Raw genomic sequence first — 21,858 nt, forward strand, 5'->3', positions numbered from 1 at the left:
ATTCTGGGAGTTTTGTTTTTTTTTAATTTGATTTATATGCCGCCCTTCTCCGGAGACTCAGGGCGGCTTACAATGTGCTAAGCAATAGCCTTCATCCTTTTGTATATTTATACAAAGTCAGCTTATTGCCCCCACAATCTGGGTCCTCATTTCACCTACTTTTGAAAGGATGGAAGGCTGAGTCAACCTTGAGCCTGGCGAGATTCGAACCTGCAGTAATTGCAGACAGCTGGTCTTAATAACAGGGGTGCTTTAGACCACTGTACTACCAAGGCTCATTGTTGAAGTCCATAAGTCATAAAAGGGCCATTGTTCCCCACCCCTGACATAGATGAACAATATATCCAGAGAGCGGGTGACATCTTTTGTCCTGTATGTGTCATTTTGCTTTCTATGACTTTGTCACCCAGGTTTTTTCAGATAACCTGTGCTGTTGCGAACAGCAAGATGCAGGGCCGAGAGGAAAAATCTGGATCTCCCCCAACCGGAGGTGAGAAAGAATTGCGAAGCTCATCAAAGCTCACTAACGAAGTCCAAGACCTGGAGAAGCAGCTGTCACGGATCAAAGTCCATGTTCCTAAAACTGTATGGTAAGCAATATCTTACTACCTTACTATCTTACTACCAAGAGCCTTGGTAGTACATTGGTCTAAGGCACCCTGTTATTAAGCTGGTTATTAAGACCAGCTGCCTGCAATTACTGCAGGTTCGAATCTCTCCAAGGCTCAAGGTTGACTCAGCCTTCCATCCTTTCTAAGGTAGGTAAATTGAGGACCCAGTTTGTGGGGGCAATAAGCTGACTTTGTATAAAGATACAAAAGGATGAAGGCTATTGCTTAGCGCATTGTAAGCCGCCCTGAGTTTCTGGAGAAGGGCGGCATATAAATCAAATTAAAAAATTAAAAAAAAAATCTAACTTACTTTGGGGCATGGAAGTTAGTTACCGTATTGACCCACTTTCTGGGTTCTCACAATAACTTGTACCCTAAGCCTAAGCCTACTAAATGGCCTGAAATTTCACAATGTGAAATTGATTAGCCTATTGTGAAAATGCCCACTGAAATTTATAAGCACAGTATGAAAATCTATGTTGAAATGTATTAAATGTATTAAACCAGGTTAAAATTGACACTGAAATTTATAACATATTGTGAAAATCTACATTGAAATGTATTAGCGTGTTGTGAAAATCCATGTAGTAGCATGGTGGGAAAATCCATGATGAAATTTATTATCCCATTGTGAAAATTCACATTGAAATTTATTAGCACAGGATGAAAATCTATGTTAAAATGTATTAAATTAGATTAAAATTGACACTGAAATTGTATTGTGAAAATCTAAATTGAAATGTATTGGCTTGTTGTGAAAATCCATGTTATATAGTATGCTGGAAAATCCATGATGAAATTTATTAACACATTGAAAATATGCTAAATGGTTGATCTTGGTTAACCATCTTGTGGAAACACGGATATCTATCCAAATCAAAGATGGGTGCAGTTACCTCCTGTCTCACTCACCTCTTAAAAACTATCTCAATTAATTAACTACAGGTAGTCTTTGATTTACAACCATAAGTGAGCTCAACATTTCTGTTGCTAAGCAAACGTTTGTTAAGTGAATTAGCCCCATTTTGTGACTTTTCTTGCAAACAATTGTTAAGTGATTCACTGCATTTGTTAAGTTAATAACACAGTTGTTAAGTGAATCTAGCTTCCCCCTTGACTTTGTTTTTAAGAAGGTCGCAAAAGGGACGTGACCCCAGCATCCGTCGTAACTATGAACCAGTTCAGTGGTGAAATCTAAAATTTGTTACTACCGGTTCTGTGGGTGTGGCTTGGTAGTCGTCGTGGGTAATGTGACTGGTTGGGCATGGCCATTTTTTAAAAACTTTTAAAACCATTTTTTCTACAATCTTTTCGGTGAAGAGGTTGTAAAAAAATGCTTTCAAAAGGTTTTGACGATCCCAGCTGAGTTGCCTTATCGACGGAGACTTTTTTTCTTTTAAATGCCTCTGCCGATCAGGCAACTCAGCTTGGATCGTCAGAGGCATTTAAAAGAAAAAAAGCTTCCAATGATTGCACGGCTCACCTGGGCATGGAGTGGGGGCAGGGATTTTTGCTACTGGTTCTCTGAACCACCCACTGCCATTGCTACCGGATTGGGAGATCCGGTCTGAACTGGGAGCATTTCAGCCCTGAACCAGTTGCCAAGCATCTGAATTTTGATCCCATGGCTATGGGGATGCTGCAATAGTCATAATTGTGCAAAACGCTCATTAATTGCTTTTTTCAGTGCTGTTGTAACTTTGTAAGTCAAGGATCATCTGAATTAGCCATATTTTAGTTTTGTTTATTGGCCAAAAAAAAAAACAAGACTGGGAGTTCGTTTATGATCCGATGTGTCCAATGTCTCAGGAATTTTAGTTCAATTAACCATCAGAAAGTGTACTATGAAAGTGTACTTAGCTCCAGTTACAATATTTTCTCTAGGATCAAATCCAGTGGTGAAATCCAATTTTTTTTACGACTGGTTCTGTGGGCGCGGCTTGATGGGTGTGGTCTGGCTTGGTGGGCGTGGCAAGGGAAGGATATTGCAAAATCTCCATTCCCACCCCACTCCAGGGGAAGGATACTGCAAAATCCCCATCCCCTCCCCTCTCCTGGGGGAAGGATATTGCAAAATCTCCACTCCCACCCCACTCTGGGGCCAGCCAGAGGTGGTAATTTGCCAGTTCTCCGAACTGCTCAAAATTTCCGCTACCGGTTCTCTAGAACCTGTCGGAACCTGCTGGATTTCACCCCAAAATGATGCCATTCTTCCCAAAATTAGGAATTTAAACTTTCACATAGATTCAGCAGTCTTGTTCATGTGCACCGAACCATGGCAGAAATATGACTCGGTAACATCTTGTTTCTCCCACAAGTGAGACAGCCTGGGAATTGTGCTAAATTGCTTTTCGCTTTCTTCTGAAATCATCCCCTGGCAGCCTCGAGGTGGGTGAAATCTCTGAAGTGTTATCACCAGTTTATTTTGGAAGTCAGGGCTACATGGGAACAGAAGCCAGTGAGGCAGGAGAGCGATGGGCCAAGGGGAAGCCTATCTCATGCCAGCTGTTTTCTGCTGACTCGAGGATGGGTGAAGGTTGTTTTAACGTGATAGCTGGGAAAAGCCCTTAGCTGAAGTTCTCCGTTCTTATGCTGTAGGAACTTTAAAAATATACTGTTGTAGGTGCTCAGAGAGAGTTCTGTTTCTAGCTTAAATAAAAGAAATCAGACGTCACTTTTAGTCTCCTAAAAGTCAGCAAGTTATTCCCTGAAATCTCAGCACATGGCTAGGTATCAGTACAGGTAATCCTCAATTTACGACCCCAGTTGGAGCCCAAAATTTATGTTGTTAAGCGAGACATTTGTTAAGTGCGTTTTGCCCAGTGGTGAAATGTAAAATTTGTTACTACCGGTTCTGTGGGCGTGGCTTGGTGGGGGGGGGTGTAATGTGACTGGGTGGGCGTGGCCAACTTTTAAAACCATTTTTTCTACAACCTCTTCGGCCGAAGAGGTTGTAAAAAAAATGCTTTTAAAAAGGCTCTGCCGATCAGGCAACTCAGCTGGGATCGTCAGAGTCTTTTAAAAGCATTTTTTTCTACAATCTCTTTGGCCGAAGAGGTAGAAAAAAATGCTTTTAAAAGCCTCTGACGATCCCAGCTGAGCCCCACAATCATTAGAGGCTTTTTTTTTTTTACTTTACTTTTAAAAGCATTTTTTCGACCAAAGAGGTTGTAAAAAAAATGCTTTTAAAAATAATTTTAAAAAGCCTCTGATGATTGCACGGCTCAGCTGGGCACTGAGGGGGGCAGGGATTTTTGCTACCGGTTCTCTGAACCACCCGCCTCTATCGCTACCGGATCCAGTCCGAACCGGGAGCATTTCACCCCTGGTTTTGCCCCATTTTATGACCTTTCTAGTCACAGTTGAAAAGTGAATAGTTGCAGTTGTTAAGTGAGTAGCAAGGTTGTTAAGTGAACCTGGCTTCCTCATGGACTCCCTTTTGTGACCTTCCCCAAGGTCACAAAAGGGGATCACGTGACCCCGGGATATTGCAACTGTCATAAATATGAGTCAGTTGCCAAGCATCCAAATTTTGATCATTTGACTGAGGATGCTGCAATGGTCGTAAGTGTGAAAAATGGTCATAAGTCTCTTTTTTTCCCAATGCCATTGTAACTTTGAATGGTCCCTCAGTGAACTGTTGTAAGTGGAGAACTAACTGTATTTCCTTCTTTGTCCTTCCTGCATATAGTGAATTTGACTGGAGCAAGATTGACACAGCCCACTTGCCGGAGTCCTACAAAACCAACACGCCCAAGGAACAGTTGCTTCTGCAAGTAGCTGACAATTTTCATCGGCAATACGCACACCTTTGCCCAGACCGTGTACCCCTCTTCCTTCACCCAATCAACGAATGTAACGTGGAAGTAAGTTGGGCAAAGAGTTCTAAAAAGGAACTTCCAAGTTGCCCCAAGAATCTATAAAGCCTTAATAAGATCACACCTGGAATACTACATCCAGTTTTAGTTTACCACACTACCCTGTTTCCCCCAAAATAAGACATCCCCTGATAGTAAGCCCAATCGGGCTTTTGAGCACATGGCAATAAGGCCAAGTGCTTATTTCAGGGTTCAAACAAATATAAGACAGGGTTTTATTTTCGGGGAAACATGGTAGGTAAGTAGGTAGGTAGGTAGATAGACAGATACTATATAGATAGATAGATACCCTGTTTCCCCCAAAATAAGACATCCCCTGATAATAAGCCTAATTGGGCTTTTGAGCGCACGGCAATAAGGCCAAGCGCTTATTTCAGAGTTCAAAAAAATATAAGACAGGGTCTTATTTTCGGGGAAACACAGTAGGTAGGTAGGTAGATAGATAGATAGATAGATAGATAGATAGATAGATAGACAGACACTATATAGATAGATAGATACCGTTTCCCCCCAAATAAGACATCCCCTGAAAATAAGCCCAATCGGGCTTTTGAGCTCATGGCAATAAGGCCAAGTGCTTATTTCAGGGTTCAAAAAAATATAAGACAGGGTCTTATTTTCGGGGAAACATGGTAGGTAGGTAGGTAGGTAGATAGATAGATAGATAGATAGATAGATAGATAGATAGATAGATACCCTGTTTCCCCCAAAATAAGACATCCCCTGATTATAAGCCCAATTGGGCTTTTGAGCGCACAGAAATAAGGCCAAGCGCTTATTTCAGAGTTCAAAAAAATATAAGACAGGGTTTTAATTTTCGGGGAAACACAGTAGGTAGGTAGGTAGGTAGGTAGATAGATAGATACTATATAGATAGATAGATACCCTGTTTCCCCCAAAATAAGACATCCCCTGATAATAAGCCCAATTGGGCTTTTGAGGGCATGGCAATAAGGCCAAGCGCTTATTTCAGAGTTCAAAAAAATATAAGACAGGGTCTTATTTTGGGGGAAACATGGTATAAAAAGGATGTTGAGACTCTAGAAAGAGTGCAGAGAAGAGCAACCAGGATGATTAGGGGACTGGAGGCTAAAAGATAAGATGAACGGTTGCAGGAACTGGGCATGGCTAGTCTAGCGAAGAGAAGAGAAGGACCAGGGGAGAAATGATAGCAGTCTTCTAATATTTGAGGGGCTGCCACAGAGACGAGGGGGGTCAAGCTATTCTCCAAAGCACCTGAAGGCCAGACAAGGAATAATAATGGATGGAAACTGATCAAGGAGAGATTCAACCTGGAAATAAGGAGGAACTTTCTGACAGTGAGAACCATCAACCAATGGAACAGACGTTGCCTTTGGAAGTTGTGGGAGCTTCATCACTGGAGGCCTTCAAGAAGAGATTGGACTGCCATCTGTCAGAAATGGTGTAGGGTCTCCTATTTGGGCAGGGGGTTGGACTAGATGACCTACAAGATCCCTTCCAACTCTATTAATCTGTTAAATCTGGAAACTGCAGTTTGATGAACAGCTAAGAATGGTCTGCTAGAAATGGTTATAATAAGATAACACAGACCCTATTCCATTCTAGACCAATGATTGTCCAGTCTCTTCTTTAAAACCTCCAGTGATGGAGAACCCACCATTTCTGAACTTCTCATCCACTGAATATTTTTTCTCACTGTTAGAAAATTTCTCCTTAGTTCTAGGTTGGGTCTCTCAATCATCCAGGTTATCATAGCTTCAAAGGTTTTTTTCTTCTTCAAAAGGCACCTGAACTGTTTTTTTTTTTTTCTGAGAAAGAAGGAATCATTTTGCTTCTCATCCAAGAAGCTTCATCGGTTCTGATAATGGGGAGGATAGATGGAGAGGTTCTGATAGGATGGGGTGTGTGCATGTGTGGGGTGGGAGAAATGGAAGGATTATATTTCTTTGCAGTCATCTGGTCATTAGCACTCTCCCTGGGAATTCTTAAGGTCACGTGGGGTTTATTTGTGCCCTCAGGGTCACCTGAATCAGGGTGCAATTGCTTGTGGAATCTTCTTGAAACTGCTTCTTCTTCTAACCTCTTCAGCACCTATTATTCTATCGCCCCACTCTCAGAACTGATGAAGCTTCTTGGATGAAAAGCAAAATGTTTTCTTCAGAATAGAATAGAATAGAATAGAATAGAATAGAATAGAATAGAATAGAATAGAATAGAATAGAATAGAATAGAATAGAATAGAATAGAATAGAATAGAATAGAATAGAATAGAATAGAATAGAATAGAATGGGGTGGAGGGGAGGGGAGGGGAGGGAAGAGAAGAGAAGAGAAGAGAAGAGAGGAGAGGAGAGGAGAGGAGAGGAGAGGAGAGGAGAGGAGAGGAGAGGAGAGGAGAGGAGAGGAGAGGAGAGGAGAAGAGAAGAGAAGAGAAGAGAAGAGAAGAGAAGAGAAGAGAGGAGAGGAGAGGAGAGGAGAGGAGAGGAGAGGAGAGGAGAGGAGAGGAGAGGAGAGGAGAGGAGAGGAGAGGAGAGGAGAGGAGAGAAGAGAAGAGAAGAGAAGAGAAGAGAAGAGAAGAGAAGAGAAGAGAAGAGAAGAGAAGAGAAGAGAAGAGAAGAGAAGAGAAGAGAAGAGAAGAGAAGAGAAGAGACGAGACCTTGGAGGTCTTTTAGTCCAGCCCCCTACTCAGGCAGGAGACCCTATACAATTTCAGGCAAATGGTTGTCTAATCTCTTCTTAAAAACTTAGAAAGCTCAAGAAAAAACTGTCCAGTTGCCTTCTGAAGAAAGAAAAAGCACATTTGAGTTTCTCCTTGATGTTTCCATCTGTTATTTCTTGTCCTGCCTTCAGGTGCTCTGGAGAATAAGTTGACCCTCTCTTCTCTGTTGCAGCCCCTCAAATATTGGAAGACTGCTGTCATGTCACCCTAGTGTTAGACTTGTGTGAAATCTCAGAGTAATTTCCATGGAGAAGAAATAGCTATTCAACCAGTTGATTATGGCCAATTTTTCCCCTTGACCAAAGCACAAGCCACAACTTTCTTTTCTGTCCATAATTTGTCCTTATTACTCATTTTCTTAGAGACCAATTAGTGGTGTCACCAGAATTAGACTTGGGAAGTAAGGGAGGCACACCCATTTTGAGGGAAACCACTATCCAGTACCCACAATTTAGCTATTTTCAAAGCTGTTACTTCCCCATCTCGCTGTGACACCCATTTTTTTTTTTTTTTTTGCTTCTTGATCAGCTTTTAACAAAAATAGAGGAGAACAAACTTTTACAGCCAGCTTGTTAAAAATGCAGAGGATTTTTAATGAAGCAAATCCAAGAACTGAATTTCCTGGAATTCTCTAAGGTGATTTTCCCAGGAAATTGCAGGGGGGGGAAAAGAGTATGTTTATAATAAATACCACAATCTTTTGCTGCTTGTCCTCCACATCCTTATTTGTAAAGTTCTCTTTGAAGTTGTTTTTTTTTAAAGTAGAATGTTGTTGAATCTTTGAAAGGACAACTTTTATATTTGCTTATCTGTCGGCGAAGCGGGTGACTTCCCAGCTGCAAAATTGTAATGGTGTAAAAGTTGCCTACAAAGTTCCTCTCTTGGCATTATCTGATCAGGATAAGCAGACAAATCTGTACATTCCTTCCCGGGATGAACTTCTGCATGTCATTTGCAAAAACTGCTCGGCCTTTTGCGTGGAGCGAGCAAAGAGCAAACAGCAGCTGGCCAACCTCTTTTTAAAAATATAACTTTCACATGCCGTGAGTTGTTGTTTTTTTTTAAAAAAATAAAATAAGCTCAATTATTTTGCGGGAGTATCTAGAATGTTATTCTGACCTACAAAAACAGGACCTACAAAAATGGGCTTATCTAGAAACTCACAGGAAATGAACAAATTGAAACAGATTTTTTTTTTTTTTTTTTTAGAAAAATGTTTATTTTTTTTAAATGACAGAGCATGTGATCAGATTGTGAGATGATAATGGTTACCGGTAATACAACCCATTTTGAAAAAGATTAAAAAAACAACAACAACAACATTAATTTTACCAAACCTTTTTTTTCAGGGTTTAGGTTGATATTTTGGAAGCCTTTATTTTTTTAACCATGAAGAGTTTGTGTCATATCTGAGAATGTTTTGATGCATAATATGGAAATGCTAGAGCTTTTACAACATTTTAAAAAAATGTTCTTTATCACACCTTTATTATTTTTATAAATAACTCTAGGCGCAAACACACACAACACTCCTTTTTCCTCTTATTTTCCCCACAACCCTGTAAGGTAAGTTGGGCTGAGGGAGAAGGACTTGGCTCAAAATCACCCATCTGGATTTCATGCTTAAGGTGGGACTAGAACGCACAATCTGGTGATTGGTTCATAGTCACCCAGCTGGCTTTCATGCCTAAGAAAGGACTGGAACTCACCATCTCCTGGTGATCGGCCTAAAGTCACTCAGCCAGCTTTCATGGCTAAGGCAGACTAGAACTCACCATCTCCTGGTGATTGGGTCAAAATCCCCAAGCTGGGTTTTGGTGCCTAAAGCCACTCTAGAACTCACAATTTCCTGATTTCTAGCCTTTACCTCTAGACCAAATTGACTTTCTGAGTTCAAATCCCAACTCCATTGACATGGGATTATATTTCTGATGAGTTTAGAGTCCCGATTGGTTGATTTACATTTGCTTTGCTTGTAAAAATAACCCAACGGCTTTTTTTGTTGCAGAAATTTGTAAGCACAACGGTCCGGCCAACTCTGCTCCCTTACTCAGAGTTATACAACTGGGATAGTGCTGCCCGTTTTGTTTCTGATTATCTCAACATGGAGCCTCTTCCTTCTCCACTAGCACCGGTAAGAAATAGGACCTGCATGGGTGATCTGAAGGTCCCATGGGGAGCTGATGCAAAGAAGACCTCAAAGCCATGTAGATATGGTGCTAAAGATGGCCTAAGGCAAGCTCCCTCTTCAGTGTATCCTAACCCCCTGGTCAAAGGCCTTTCACACCTACTAGCACAAGTACAGTGCCAATGGCTACATCATTGGAAGATCTGAAAGACCAGGTTAAGGACACTGTCTTGGAGAAGGTCCATCTATGTGGTTGCTACAAGTTGACATTGAATGCATGTCCCAAAGGTGCTTTTTCAAGAGGCAACTGGACTTCCTTGGTTTTTCCTTGAAGACGGTTCACTTCTCATCCAAGAAGCTTCTTCAGTTACTTGGATGAGTAGTGAAACGTCTCCAAAGAAAAACCAAGGAAGTCCAGTTGCCTCTTGAAAAAGCATCTTTAAGACAACCATGATCTGGATGACTGAGAATCTCCATAGACACTGAATTCATGGCATATAATCAATCGGTCAATCAGTTACATTTATTGACTGATATATTTTGTAGACTTGGGTGTTTAATTTTTGTTGCATATTTCATGAACTAAAGTTGTATATTTATTGAACTAAATAAACTATGAGTAAAAACAGTATATCAAAATATTTACTGAAGCATAAAGGTGTAAAACATACACAGTGAAATCAATAGCAATATATATATATATATATATATATATATATATATATATATATATATATATATATATATATAAAAGCGAAAACCACTCATGCATTAATCACGAAATCTCCAGAACCATAAAGCCTACAAATTTGAAATTTGCCATGTATGTTCCTCTTGGATTCTAGGTGGAATCTAGAAAGGATTTTTCAAAATGACCATCAGAGCATTAGTATTTCCTATATTATTATTAACACGCTCTGATGCTAAGGAGTTCTACTCCCCCTCCCCAGCTGAAAAGAAATCTGTTCCAAATGCAAAACACAAGCAGAGGAGAGGAGTTTCACTCTCAGCTTTACTTTCACAACAGCAAGCAGCTTTACTACAGAACAGCTGAGCTAAGCCACACCTAGCCTCCTTCCTGTCTCCTCCTTGCTCACACAGCAAATACTCTTTGAGTTTCCAAACACCCCTCAACTCTCTCACACACTGACAGGATGCTAGCCAGATGAATACCGATGGATGTTGGGGGCTGGGACATTCTACCCCCCTCCCCCTCTGTTCCAACTGCCAGTTGCATTATATTAACACACACTGATGCTACGGAGTTACACATTCTACATTAAGTTTCAGGCTGCAAGTGTCAATTGATCAAGCCCGAGCACATAGTTTCATAGCGAAGCACGGGTGTCCAGCTAGTCAATAATAAAAATAGACAACGCAAAGAACTAAAGTTGCAATAAAAAGATTAAAAATCACAGCAGGTTGAAGGATATGTGTTTTCTCTCTCCAGCCCTGCTACTTATGTTCACCAACAACCATCTTGAGGTACCAGCAAGGAAACTGTTTTGATTTTAGCATCCTTTTATGCTCTCTGCTAATTGGGGCTGGCTATGATGCCTATTGCGTGAACGGTTATGCCACCAAGGACATCTGCATGATGGATGAGTCCAAGGAAGAGTGCCCGCTCTTACAGAAGCCGGAAGAGGTGAGAACGGGACTTGAGTGGGATCCAGAGGCAGTTTGGCCTATTGGTTAACGCGCCAAAATAGAAACCAGGTGATGGTAAGTTCCAGTCCTGCCTTAGACAAGCTGGTTATTCTTTGGGACAATCACCAGGAGATAGTGAATTCTAGTCCCACTTTAGACATGAAGGCTGGCTGGGCCCAATTTACCTCTCTTTCAGCCCAATTTACCTCAGAAAGTGGTTGTTGTGGGGAAAAATAAGAGGAAGAAGGAATATTATTTTATTGATTTATTTATTTTATTTCGAAGTTATATACCACACCTTCTCCCGAGGCACTCAGGGCGGTGTACAGCCAGATAAAAACATACAATACAAACATTAAAAAACAATTAAAAGGATATATATTAATTTGGCCCCAATTTAAGATAACAAACCAATTAAAAAATTAAAAATATGTTAAAAAATATGTTAAGCCAGCCCAGCTTGCTGAAAAAAGAAAGTTTTAAGGGCACGGCGGAAGGCACCGAGATCTTGGATTCTCCTTATCTCTAGGGGCAGCTGATTCCAGAGGGTAGGTGCCCCCACAGAGAAGGCCCTCCCCCTGGGGGTCGCCAGCCTACATTATATTAGATATCTATATTAGGTATCTTCGCTGCCTTGACTTACTTATAAGAAAGAACAAAGTGGGATTAATAAAATTTAACAAATAAATTTTAAAAGATAGAAAAGAGAGAAAGAGAGAGAATAACGAGTGGACAGCTAAGACTGACTTTGTACTTTAGTTTTAAATCTCCCCAAAATCAGGAATAGTCCAGTTAGGTTAACACGTTCTATTAAAAGGCAAAAGCTTTTTGTCTAATGCTGAAGTGCTAAAACAGTGTTTCTCAAACCTGGGACTATTAAGATATGTGGAATTCAGCTCCAGAATTCCCCAGCCAGCATGGTTCCCAAGACTGAGAAACACCAAGCTAAATACAGGTAGTTCTCAACTTACAGCCATTCAAAGTCACAATATCACTGAAAAAAGACAATTTTTCATACAATGGTTGCAACATCCCCATAATCATGTGATCAAAATTTGGATGCTTGGAAATTGGTTCATATTTATGATGGTTGCAGCATCCCAGGCAGTGGTGAAATTCAAGTTCCCCACTTCAGGGGAAGGATACTGCAAATTCCCCATTCCCACCCCACTCCAGGGAAAGGATACAGCAAAATCCCCATTCCCTCCCCACTCCAGGGAAAGGATATTGCAAAATCCCCATTCCCTCCCCACTCCAAGGGAAGGATACTGCAAAATCTCCATTCCCTCCCCACTCCAGGGGAAGGATACTGCACAATCTCCATTCCCTCCCCACTCCTGGGGGGAAGGATACTGCAAAATCCCCATTCCTACCCCACTCCATGGGAAGGATACTGCAAAATCTCCATTCCCTCCCCATTCCTGGGGAAAGGATATTGCAAAATCCCCATTCCCACCCCACTCCTGGGGCCAGCCAGAGGTGGTATTTGCCGGTTCTCCGAACTACTCAAAATTTCCGCTACCGGTTCTCCAGAACCTGTCAGAACCTGCCGGATTTCACCCCTGATCCCAGGGTCATCCTTTTGTGACCTTCTGACATGCAAAGTCCATGGGGAAGGCACATTCACTTAACAACCGTGTTGCTAACTTACCAACTGCACTGATTTGCGTAACAACTGTGGCAAGAAAGGTCATACAGTGGGCAAAATTATTACTGACCCCCTCCCAGCCTGCAGTCAGAAGTGGAAGTGCAGCAAAAGTGCAGTGCAATTCAGAAACGCAATTCAACATCATTTAGAAATCACAGAAAACCCCACCGAATTCCCCACCACCACCACCAATCCCAAAAGAACCCAAGAAGAAACAGGAACTCCCAGCCCTGCGTGTGAGCTCTGCATTATTCCCCAGCCCATGGCCACACACTTCCTTTCTTCAAAAGTTAATTTCCAGCCCCTCCCCCACCCAAAAATTGTCCTCACAAGTCAATTTGTGACTTTGGCACCCACTGCCTGCAGAGCCCTCGAGAGCAGTGTTTCTCAACCTTGGTAGCTTGAAGATGGGTGGAAAGAAAGAAAAGAAAGAGAGAGAGAGAGAGAGAGAGAGAGAGAGAAGGCGGAAGGAAGGAAGGAAGATGGGAAGGAAGTAAGGAGAGAGAGAGAAAGAAAGGAAAGAAAGAAAGAAAGAAAGAAAGAAAGAAAGAAAGAAAGAAAGAAGAGGGAGAGAGGAAAGAAGGAAGGGAGATGGGAAGGAAGGAAAGGAGGAAGGAAGGAAAGAAAGAAGGGAGGGAGGGAGGGAGGGAGGGATGGGGGATTCTGGGAGTTGAAGTCCACCCATCTTCAAGCTACCAAGGTTGAGAAACACCGTTCTAGAGGGCAGCATTGTTTTGATTTGCAGGGTGTAAAAGAAAGATAATGTCATTTTTTTCTTTTCAAAGTCTCCGTACATATTGTGATTGAACAGTATCACTGAGGATAGTTTATAGTCCTTTTTTTATTGTTGTGTCATTTAGAGAATGCTTTGTATTGTTTTGATACAGTGGTCTTTGATTAATACAACATGATGCAGTTAATTAATAGAATCAGTTCATTAAAGGTTATTAACACTTTAATTTTAGATAATACATTTATTTTATTTATTTATTTGTTTAAATTTCTATACCGCCCTTCTCCAAATAGGACTCAGGGCGGTGCACAGCCTAAGTAAAAACAAAGCATACAAAATTTAAAAAACAGTATTAAAATAATTACATATTCTGGCCGTAAATTAAAACAACCCAATTTAAAACCAATTTAAAATTTAGCTCAAGCCAGCCCAGCTAGTTGAAATAAATAAGTTTTCAGGGCCCGACGAAAAATCCGGAGGTCTGTTATTATACGTAACTCCGGGGGAAGGTTATTCCAGAGGGTGGGCGCCGTCACAGAGAAGGCTCTCCCCCTGGGGGTCGCCAGCCGACATTGTCTGGCGGACGGCACCCTGAGGAGGCCCACTCTGTGCGAGCGTACTGGCCGGTGGGAGGCTATTGGTGGCAGTAGGCGGTCTCGTAAGTACCCCGGCCCTAAGCCATGGAGCGCTTTAAAGGTGGTCACCAACACCTTGAAGCGCACCCGGAAGACCACCGGGAGCCAGTGCAGCTCGCGCAGGAGAGGTGTCACATGGGAGCGCCTCGTCGCCCCCATAATCCCCCGCGCGGGCCGCATTCTGGACCAGCTGGAGCCTCCGGGTGCACCCCAGGGGGAGCCCCATGTAGAGAGCGTTGCAGTAGTCCAGGCGGGAAGTGACTAGTGCCTGAGTGACTGTGCGTAGAGAGTCCCGATCTAGAAAGGGGCGCAACTGGCGTATCAGGCGAACCTGATAAAAAGCCCCCCTGGCCACGGCCGTCAAATGATCTTCTAAAGACAGCCGTGCGTCCAGGAGGACGCCCAAGTTGCGAGCCCTCTCCGTGGGGGCGAGTGATTCGCCCCCAATAGCCAGCGATGGCGTCAGCTGGCTATATCGGGACGCTGGAAGCCACAGCCACTCGGTCTTGGAGGGGTTGAGTCGGAGCCTGTTTCTCCCCATCCAGGCCCGCACGGCCTCCAGGCACTGGGACATCACTTCAAGGGCATCGTTGGGGTGGCCTGGGGTGGAGATGTACAGCTGGGTGTCATCAGCGTACTGATGGAACTCCACCCCGAAGCCACAGATGATCTCACCCAGCGGCTTTACATAAATGTTGAACAGAAGGGGCGAGAGGACCGACCCTTGTGGCACCCCACAAGCAAGGTGCCTCGGGGTCGACCGCTGCCCCCCCGTCAACACAGATTGCGACCGGTCAGAGAGGTAGGAGGAGAACCACCGCAGAACGGTGCCCCCCACCCCCAACCCCGCCAACCGGTGCAACATGATACCATGGTCGATGGTATCAAAAGCTGCTGAGAGGTCTAACAGGACCAGGATAGAGGAGCAACCCCTATCCCGAGCCCTCCAGAGATCATCCACCAACGCGACCAATGCCGTTTTCGTGCTGTGCCCAGGTCGGAAGCCGGACTGGAGCGGGTCTAGATAGACAGTTTCATCCAGGTACCGGGGAAGCTGTTGTGCTACCACACTCTCAACAACCTTCGCAACAACCGTATCAGTGATATCAGAAACATATCAGTGTTTCTCAACTTTGGCAAGCTGAAGATGTGTAGGTATCCTGGGACTTGAAGTCCACACAACTTCAATTTTGTCAAGTTTGAGAAACAGTGACTTAGACTATTGAGAAAGGAAGGAAGAGAGAAGGAGAAAGTGAGTGAGAGAGAGAGAGAGAGAGAAAGAAAGAAAGAAAGAAAGAGAAGAAGGTGGGAGAGAGGAAGGAAGGAAGGGAGATGGAAAGGAAGGAAAGAAGGAAGGAAGGAAAAGAGGGAGGGAGGGAGGAAGGAAGGAAGGAAAGAACGAAGGAAGGAAGGGAGATGGACAGGAAGGAAAGAAGAAGGGAAAGAAGGAAAGGAGGGAGGGAGGAAGGAAGGAAAGGAAGAAGGAAGGAAAAGAGATGGGAAGGAAGGAAGGAAAGGAGGGAGGGAGGGAGGAAAGAAAGAAAGAAGGAAGGAAGGAAAGGAGGGAGAAAGGAAGGAAGGAAAGAAGGAAGGAAAGGAGATGGGAAGGAAGGAAAGAAGGAAGGAAAGAAGGAAAGAAGGAAGGAAGGAAAGGAGGGAGGGAGGAAGGAAGGAAAGAAGGAAAGAAGGGAGATGGACAGGAAGGAAAGAAGGAAAGGAGGGAGGAAGGAAGGAAGGAAAGAGGGAAGGAAGGAAGGAAGGAAGGAAGGAAGGAAGGAAGGAAGGAAGGAAGGAAGGAAGGAATTATTGCTGGAAACCAGCAAAACATTTAGTGAATTGTGGTCATTCATGGATCATGAAGCTGGTCTGCCTAACGTATGGTTACGTGCCTGTGGGGGCTGGCCTAACCATTTACAACACCTGAGCATGCTTTATGGGTCGTAAAGTACCCATTCCCTGGCCATCGTAACTGTGAAAATGTCTGGTTGTTAAGTGAGGACTACTTATACAAAGGTAGAAAAAAAAGAATCAACTCAGTGACCAAGTCCAAGAGGTTTGGGGCAATCCCTCTGCCGTCTCTGAGATGATGGCCAAGAGCAGAATATGCCACATTAGGGGCGGGTTCCAAATCCCATTGCTACCGGTTCGCTTGCGCGCGTGTGCGCAGCACTTCTGCACATACACAGAAGTTTCTGCGCGTGCACAGGAGCGTTTGGGCTGGTGGGCGGAGCCTCCCCCTGCCACCGCTACCGATTCACCTGATCTGGTGTGAACCGGTAGCAACTTATCACTGTGCCACATCCTGTTGTGGCCCGTCAGCGGCCTGTGTAGCTAGTAGCTGATTCCGACAGCAAGGAGGCTGGTGTGGTGCTGTGCCAGCAGCCTGTGCAGCTGGCACTCGAGTCGGACAATGAGGAGGCTGGAGAAGATGTGGTGCCAGAGGCGGGGATTCAGCCAGGGCCTTCAGAACCTCCAGAAGCTCCCATAAGTGAAGAGGACGAAGAGGAGGAGCCTCTTCTCGATGCACGGGCACGCAGAGCTGTCAAAAGGCAGGAGTGGCTCCTCAGGAGGAGGTCTCCTCGAGAGTAAGACTTGGGGCTAATTGGCCACTCCCTTAGCTTATTTAAGGAGGAACGCCAACTGAAGCAATTTGCAGGGAACAACTTAAGTTCATTCTCCTTCGCGTCTTGATCTTAGTTCTCTGCAAATTGCTTCTGGGCTTTCTGCCAACCATAGTAAGATTACGATTATTTATTCTTTGGATTCTTGTAGGCTGTTAAGAAAGTTTATTAACTGCCTTTGTTTGAAAAAGACTGATTTAATTTAGTAAACTAAGGTTTGTACAGACTTTGTGTGTGCTGCGTTCTTTGGGGTCCGTAGCTGGGGCAGAACCCATCCTTCCTTTTGCACAATTAAAAGCATTTGGGCTTCACCCGCAGTCTCCTGACCATAAGCAGATTTTCTTTTGCGGGGGTGGGGGTGTGGCTGAGGTGAATAATTGTCAAAGTTTGGATTAAAAAAGGGGGGGGGGATTGTTTTTGGCCACAGGTCCAAGTTGAAGAGAAGAAGGAGAAGGCTAAGAAAATACGCCATCAAGCCCCCGCGCGACCTGCGGAGCAAGTATGAGTTACACCAGGAAGAAAAGCAACAGGCTAAAGAACAGGCTGCAGAAGAGAAGAAGCAGAAGGAGGAAGAAGAGAAGAAAGCCGTACGTTGTTCAGAAGAGATTTGTGGGTCTGGGGTGGCCTGACTTGAGTGTTTGTGGGAAGGCATCAAGAGCTCCAAGAGACAGGTGACAGCTCAGCCCTGGAGAAACCTGGTTAGAAGCATTGCAGGTCATTCAGAGATTCCCATTTCAGTTTCTCTGGTTCTGTGTTTGACCCATATTAGCACTAATAAAACCTTCCCTGAAGACCTGCTACCTTGATCTTGGACCAGCTTCCAGGAGTTTAACCTCCGGACACCATTGCCCAAAGATGTGTGATGCTTCTTTTGAGTATTTTTTTTTTTAAAAAAAAGATTTTGTGCTTCTCTCTCACGGGAGAAATTTGTAACTTTGCAAGATCGTGTGAAATATCAGGATTTCCATGGGATTTTGCTGGAATCCGTGAGAGTTTAGCCAGTTAATTTTAAAATACTGGTCCAGGCCACTAAAGATGTCATGAATCATGCAGGTCTATGACAAGTCACCCCAGACGACTCACCATGGCCAACTAGCTACACCCAACTTGCTGCGGTCAACTCGCTGAGGGACAAGAGTTTCACTAATATCAAAGAAATGGTGGGATGGAATCATTAAAGAAAGGACAAATTCACTGCTTGGAACTTGCTGGGAGACCTGCCCCTCCATTCCTCCCTCCCTCCCTTTCTCTCTCTCTCCCACCCTTCCTCCCCCCTCTCACTCTCCCCTCCTTCCCTCTCTCCCTCCCCCTTCTGTCTCCCTCCCTCCTCCCCCTCCCTCACTCCTTCCTTCCTTCCTCTCTCCCCCCTCCTTCCCTCTCTCTCTCCTTCCTTCCTTCCTTCCTTTCCTCCCCTCCCCTCCCTCTCTCTCTTTCTCTCTCTCCCCCTCCCCCCATTCACTCTCCCTCCTTCCCCTTCTCTCTCCCTCCTCCTCTCCCTCCCTCTTTCCCGCCTTCCTTCTTTCCTGTCTCTCCCTCCTTCCCTCTCTCCCTCCCTCTCTCTCCCTCCTTCCCCTTCTCTTTCCCTCCCCTCTTCCTCCCTCTTTCCCTCCTTCCTTCCTTCCTTCCTTCCTTCCTATCTCTTCCTCCTTCCCTCTCTCCCTCCCCTTCTCTATCCCTCCCTGCCTTCCTCCCTCCTTCCTTCCTTTCTTCCTTCCTTCCTCTCTCTCCCTTCTTCCCTCTCTCCTTCCTTCCTTCCTTCCTTCCTTCCTTCCTTCCTTCCTTCCTTCCTTCCTTCCTTCCTTCCTTCCCTCCCTCCCTCCCTCCCTCTCCGCAATGTAAAAAAATGCAAATAGGATGATTAGGGGACTGGAGGCTAAAACATACAATAAGTAGGGGGTTGGACTAGATGACCTCTAAGGTCCCTTCCAACTCTGCTATTCTGTTCTGTTCTCTCTCTCCGCTGCAGCTGGAAGAGAAGCCAGTACCGGACCGTCTTCAGGGTCTCCGTGTCCACGCCTGGGTGCTTGTTCTCTCCGGCAAGCGGGAAGTGCCTGAAAGTTTTTTTATTGACCCTTTTACTGGAAAAAGCTACAGCACCGTTGACGATCACTTCCTGGGTATCGAGAGTCTGTGGAACCATCGGAATTATTGGATCAACATGCAGGATTGCTGGAATGGTTGCAGGGTAAGAGCCTGGCTGGCCCTTCCTAGATTCCTGGAAGAATCTCGAGTTTCTTTTTCAATTGCAAGCCCTAGATTAGAACCCGGAACACAGAATTCTAAGGCTGGAAGGGGCCTTGGACGTCTTCTAGTCCAACTCCCTGCTCAAGGCAGGAGACTGTCCGAAGAATAATTTGGTGGTTGCAACTTGAGCCGGGGTTGCGCAAGAATAAATAAAAACGACATCCAGACAGCTGTGAGGGAAAGAGAAATATTTATTCCCCAAAGCAAAGCGGTTTGCTTTGCAGGCAGCTGCAGAGAAAATGGGTACAGAGCAGGGGTGAAATGCTTCCGGTTCGGACGGATTGCCCGATCTGGTAGCGATGGTGGTGGGTAGTCCTGAGAACCGGTAGCAAAAATCCCTGCCCCCACTCCCCATGCCCAGCTGAGCCGTGCGATCATCAGAGGCTTTTTTTTTTTACTTTTAAAAGCATTTTTTCTACAACTTCTTCGGCTGAAAAAATGCTTTTAAAAGTAAAAAAAAAAGCCTATGATGATCGTGCGGCTCAGCTGGGATCGTCAGAGGCTTTTAAAAGCATTTTTTTCTGCAACCTCTTCGGCGGAAGAGGTTGTAGGAAAAAAAAAAGCCTTTAAAAGCCTCTGGTGATCCCAGCTGAGTTGCCTGATCGTCAGAGGCTTTTAAAAGCATTTTTTTCTGCAACCTCTTAAGGTTGTAGAAAAAAATGCTTTTAAAATAAAAAAAAAAAGTTGGCCACACCCACCCAGTCACATTACCCCACAACCACAAAGCCACGCCCACATAACCGGTAGTAACAAATTTTACATTTCACCACTGGTACAGAGATATTGCTTTATAGTGCAGCTTGTCCTAGTTGTGGAAATGTGTGTGTTGTTGATTCTAGGATGACACTTGAGGGGCATGGGTATATGCAGACTCCAGAGAAAGGGGTTGATTAAATCAAGTGATGTGGATCGAGTCTCTTCGTTTGAACCGTGAATATTATAATTATGTCAGTGGTGAAATCCAAATTTTTTTTACTACCAGTTCTGTCGGCGTGGCTTGGTGGGCGTGGTGTGGCTTGCTGGGCGTGGCCTTGGTGGGCGTGGCAGGGGAAGGATACTGCAAAATCTCCATTCCCACCCCACTCCAGGGGAAAGGATACTGCAAAATCCCCATTCCCACCCCACTCCTGGGGAAAGGATATTGCAAAATCTCCATTCCCACCCCACTCTGGAGCCAGCCAGAGGTGGCACTTGCCGGTTCTCCAAACTGCTCAAAATTTTCACTACCGGTTCTCCAGAATCTGTCAGAACCTGCTGGATTTCACCCCTGGATTACGTGTACATCGTGTTAATTGAGTTTTGTGTCTTTGCTTGTGTGTGTTTGCAATTTAAAATAAGCGTTGAATTAATTCTGATGTTTGCATAATGTTAAAGGATTTTGAAGGCTGAAAATGAGTAACTTTGTGGAGACCTGAGTCAGTTAACATAAGATTTCCTATAGAATACTTCTAACACAGTTTATAAAATTTATAAATTCTTCACACAAGACCTTATACCATTCTGGACAAACAGCTGTCCTGTCTCTTCTTGAACACCTCCAGTGATGAAGCAGCTACAACTCCTAGAAGTTAGCTGTTCCACTGATTAATTGTCCTTACTATCAGGAAATTTCTCCTTAGTTCCAGGAAGGATCTCTCTTTGATGAGCTTCCGCACAGTTTCTTCTTGTCCTGCCCTTTAACAATTAATTATTAATTCTATTAGTAATTTAATAATTAGACGAACAAGTTTCATAATCCGATGGCATATTAATATAGTGATATTATTGAACATTACAATTGCAGCAATAAAAACTAATGTGAATTGAAAAATTAAAAGATGAAATAAAGAGAGAAAGTACAGAACAGAAAGAAAATAGAGAAAGAGAAAAGAAAGGAAAACTAAGAATATAATAAAGAAAAGGAATAATAACTTCCCCTTCATCCCAATGAGCATCAATAATTTTCGTAACTTGTCTCATTTTCTTAAAATAGAAACATATGATATGTCCGCCCCATATCTCATCTCTTATCTATAAACAAATCCATACAGCATAATCATTTCAGTCCTGATGTCAGCCAAAGTCCAAAAAGGATTACCAAGGATAACAATATATTTTATCCAGGTCACTCCAGTGGTGGAATTCAATTTTTTTTACTACCGGTTCTGTGGGCGTGGCTTGGTGGGCATGGCATGGCATGGCTTGGTGGGGGTGGCAGGGGAAGGATACTGCAAAATCCCCATTCCCACCCCACTCTGGGGGCAGCCAGAGGTGGTATTTGCCTGTTTTCCGAACTGCTCAAAATTTCCGCTACCGGTTCTCCAGAACCTGTCAGAACCTGCTGGATTTCACCCCTGAACCTGCTGACTACCACCTCTGGGTCACTCTCTTGATTTCTTATTTGCATATCAATTATTGAGATAGCAGACATTTTCTTTTATATGTCCATTTTACAGTAAATCCTTTTCTATATAAGTATATGTAGCCTGTCATTTTTAATTCTACTTTCAAGTCAGTCTTGATCTTGTCAAATAAAACTTGTTCTTCTTCCATAATATTTTTTTAAACATAGTACATCTATCAAAAGAGACACAATTTAAAATTAACTCCTGGGTCCATTGTTCAACAATGCCATTCAATATGTCCAATGTTAAAATATTTTGCTTCATTCTGTAATTGTAAATTGAGTTTGAGCAGCCTTTTGAAATTATGATCTTTAGTTCCCTCTAGTGTCCAATTTTTAAAGTCTTATTCTACTATTCTTTTTTAAAAAAAAATTCTGAAGGAAAGCAACTTGGAAGGAAAGATTCTTCCTAAATAATTCCAAAATCTTATTTCATATTTACCTGGATCTTTTGTCCATTTGTATTTTTCTAAAATCAAAAAAATTATCACCTTTTTGCCATTTATTGCAGAATTCTTTTATTAAGTTCTTAAACTTGCAGTTAAAACTTTCTTTTGTTAAAGATTGAAAGAAACTCATCCAGTGCTATAAAATATTTTGATCCAGAGATTCCGAATAGCTGAAAAGCACT

General features: G+C 43.5%; 1 protein-coding gene across 1 annotated transcript in view; it reads left to right on the top strand.

Moving 5' to 3' along the window:
• The first annotated feature begins 444 nt into the window (after positions 1–444).
• The window catches only part of DRC7 (dynein regulatory complex subunit 7), a 48,921-nt gene continuing 27,507 nt past the window's right edge, over positions 445–21,858 (top strand). The window contains 7 exon segments of the mRNA XM_070952979.1: positions 445–590; positions 4,303–4,477; positions 9,197–9,322; positions 10,767–10,961; positions 17,028–17,060; positions 17,062–17,187; positions 18,567–18,785. Coding sequence (XP_070809080.1) covers positions 448–590; positions 4,303–4,477; positions 9,197–9,322; positions 10,767–10,961; positions 17,028–17,060; positions 17,062–17,187; positions 18,567–18,785 — 1,017 coding nt within the window. The 5' untranslated portion in view covers positions 445–447.

This window comes from Pituophis catenifer, unplaced genomic scaffold, assembly GCF_029215685.1.
Source record: "Pituophis catenifer annectens isolate HBS135680 unplaced genomic scaffold, rPitCat1.0.hap2 SCAF_13, whole genome shotgun sequence".
Taxonomy (NCBI): Eukaryota; Metazoa; Chordata; class Lepidosauria; order Squamata; family Colubridae; genus Pituophis; species Pituophis catenifer.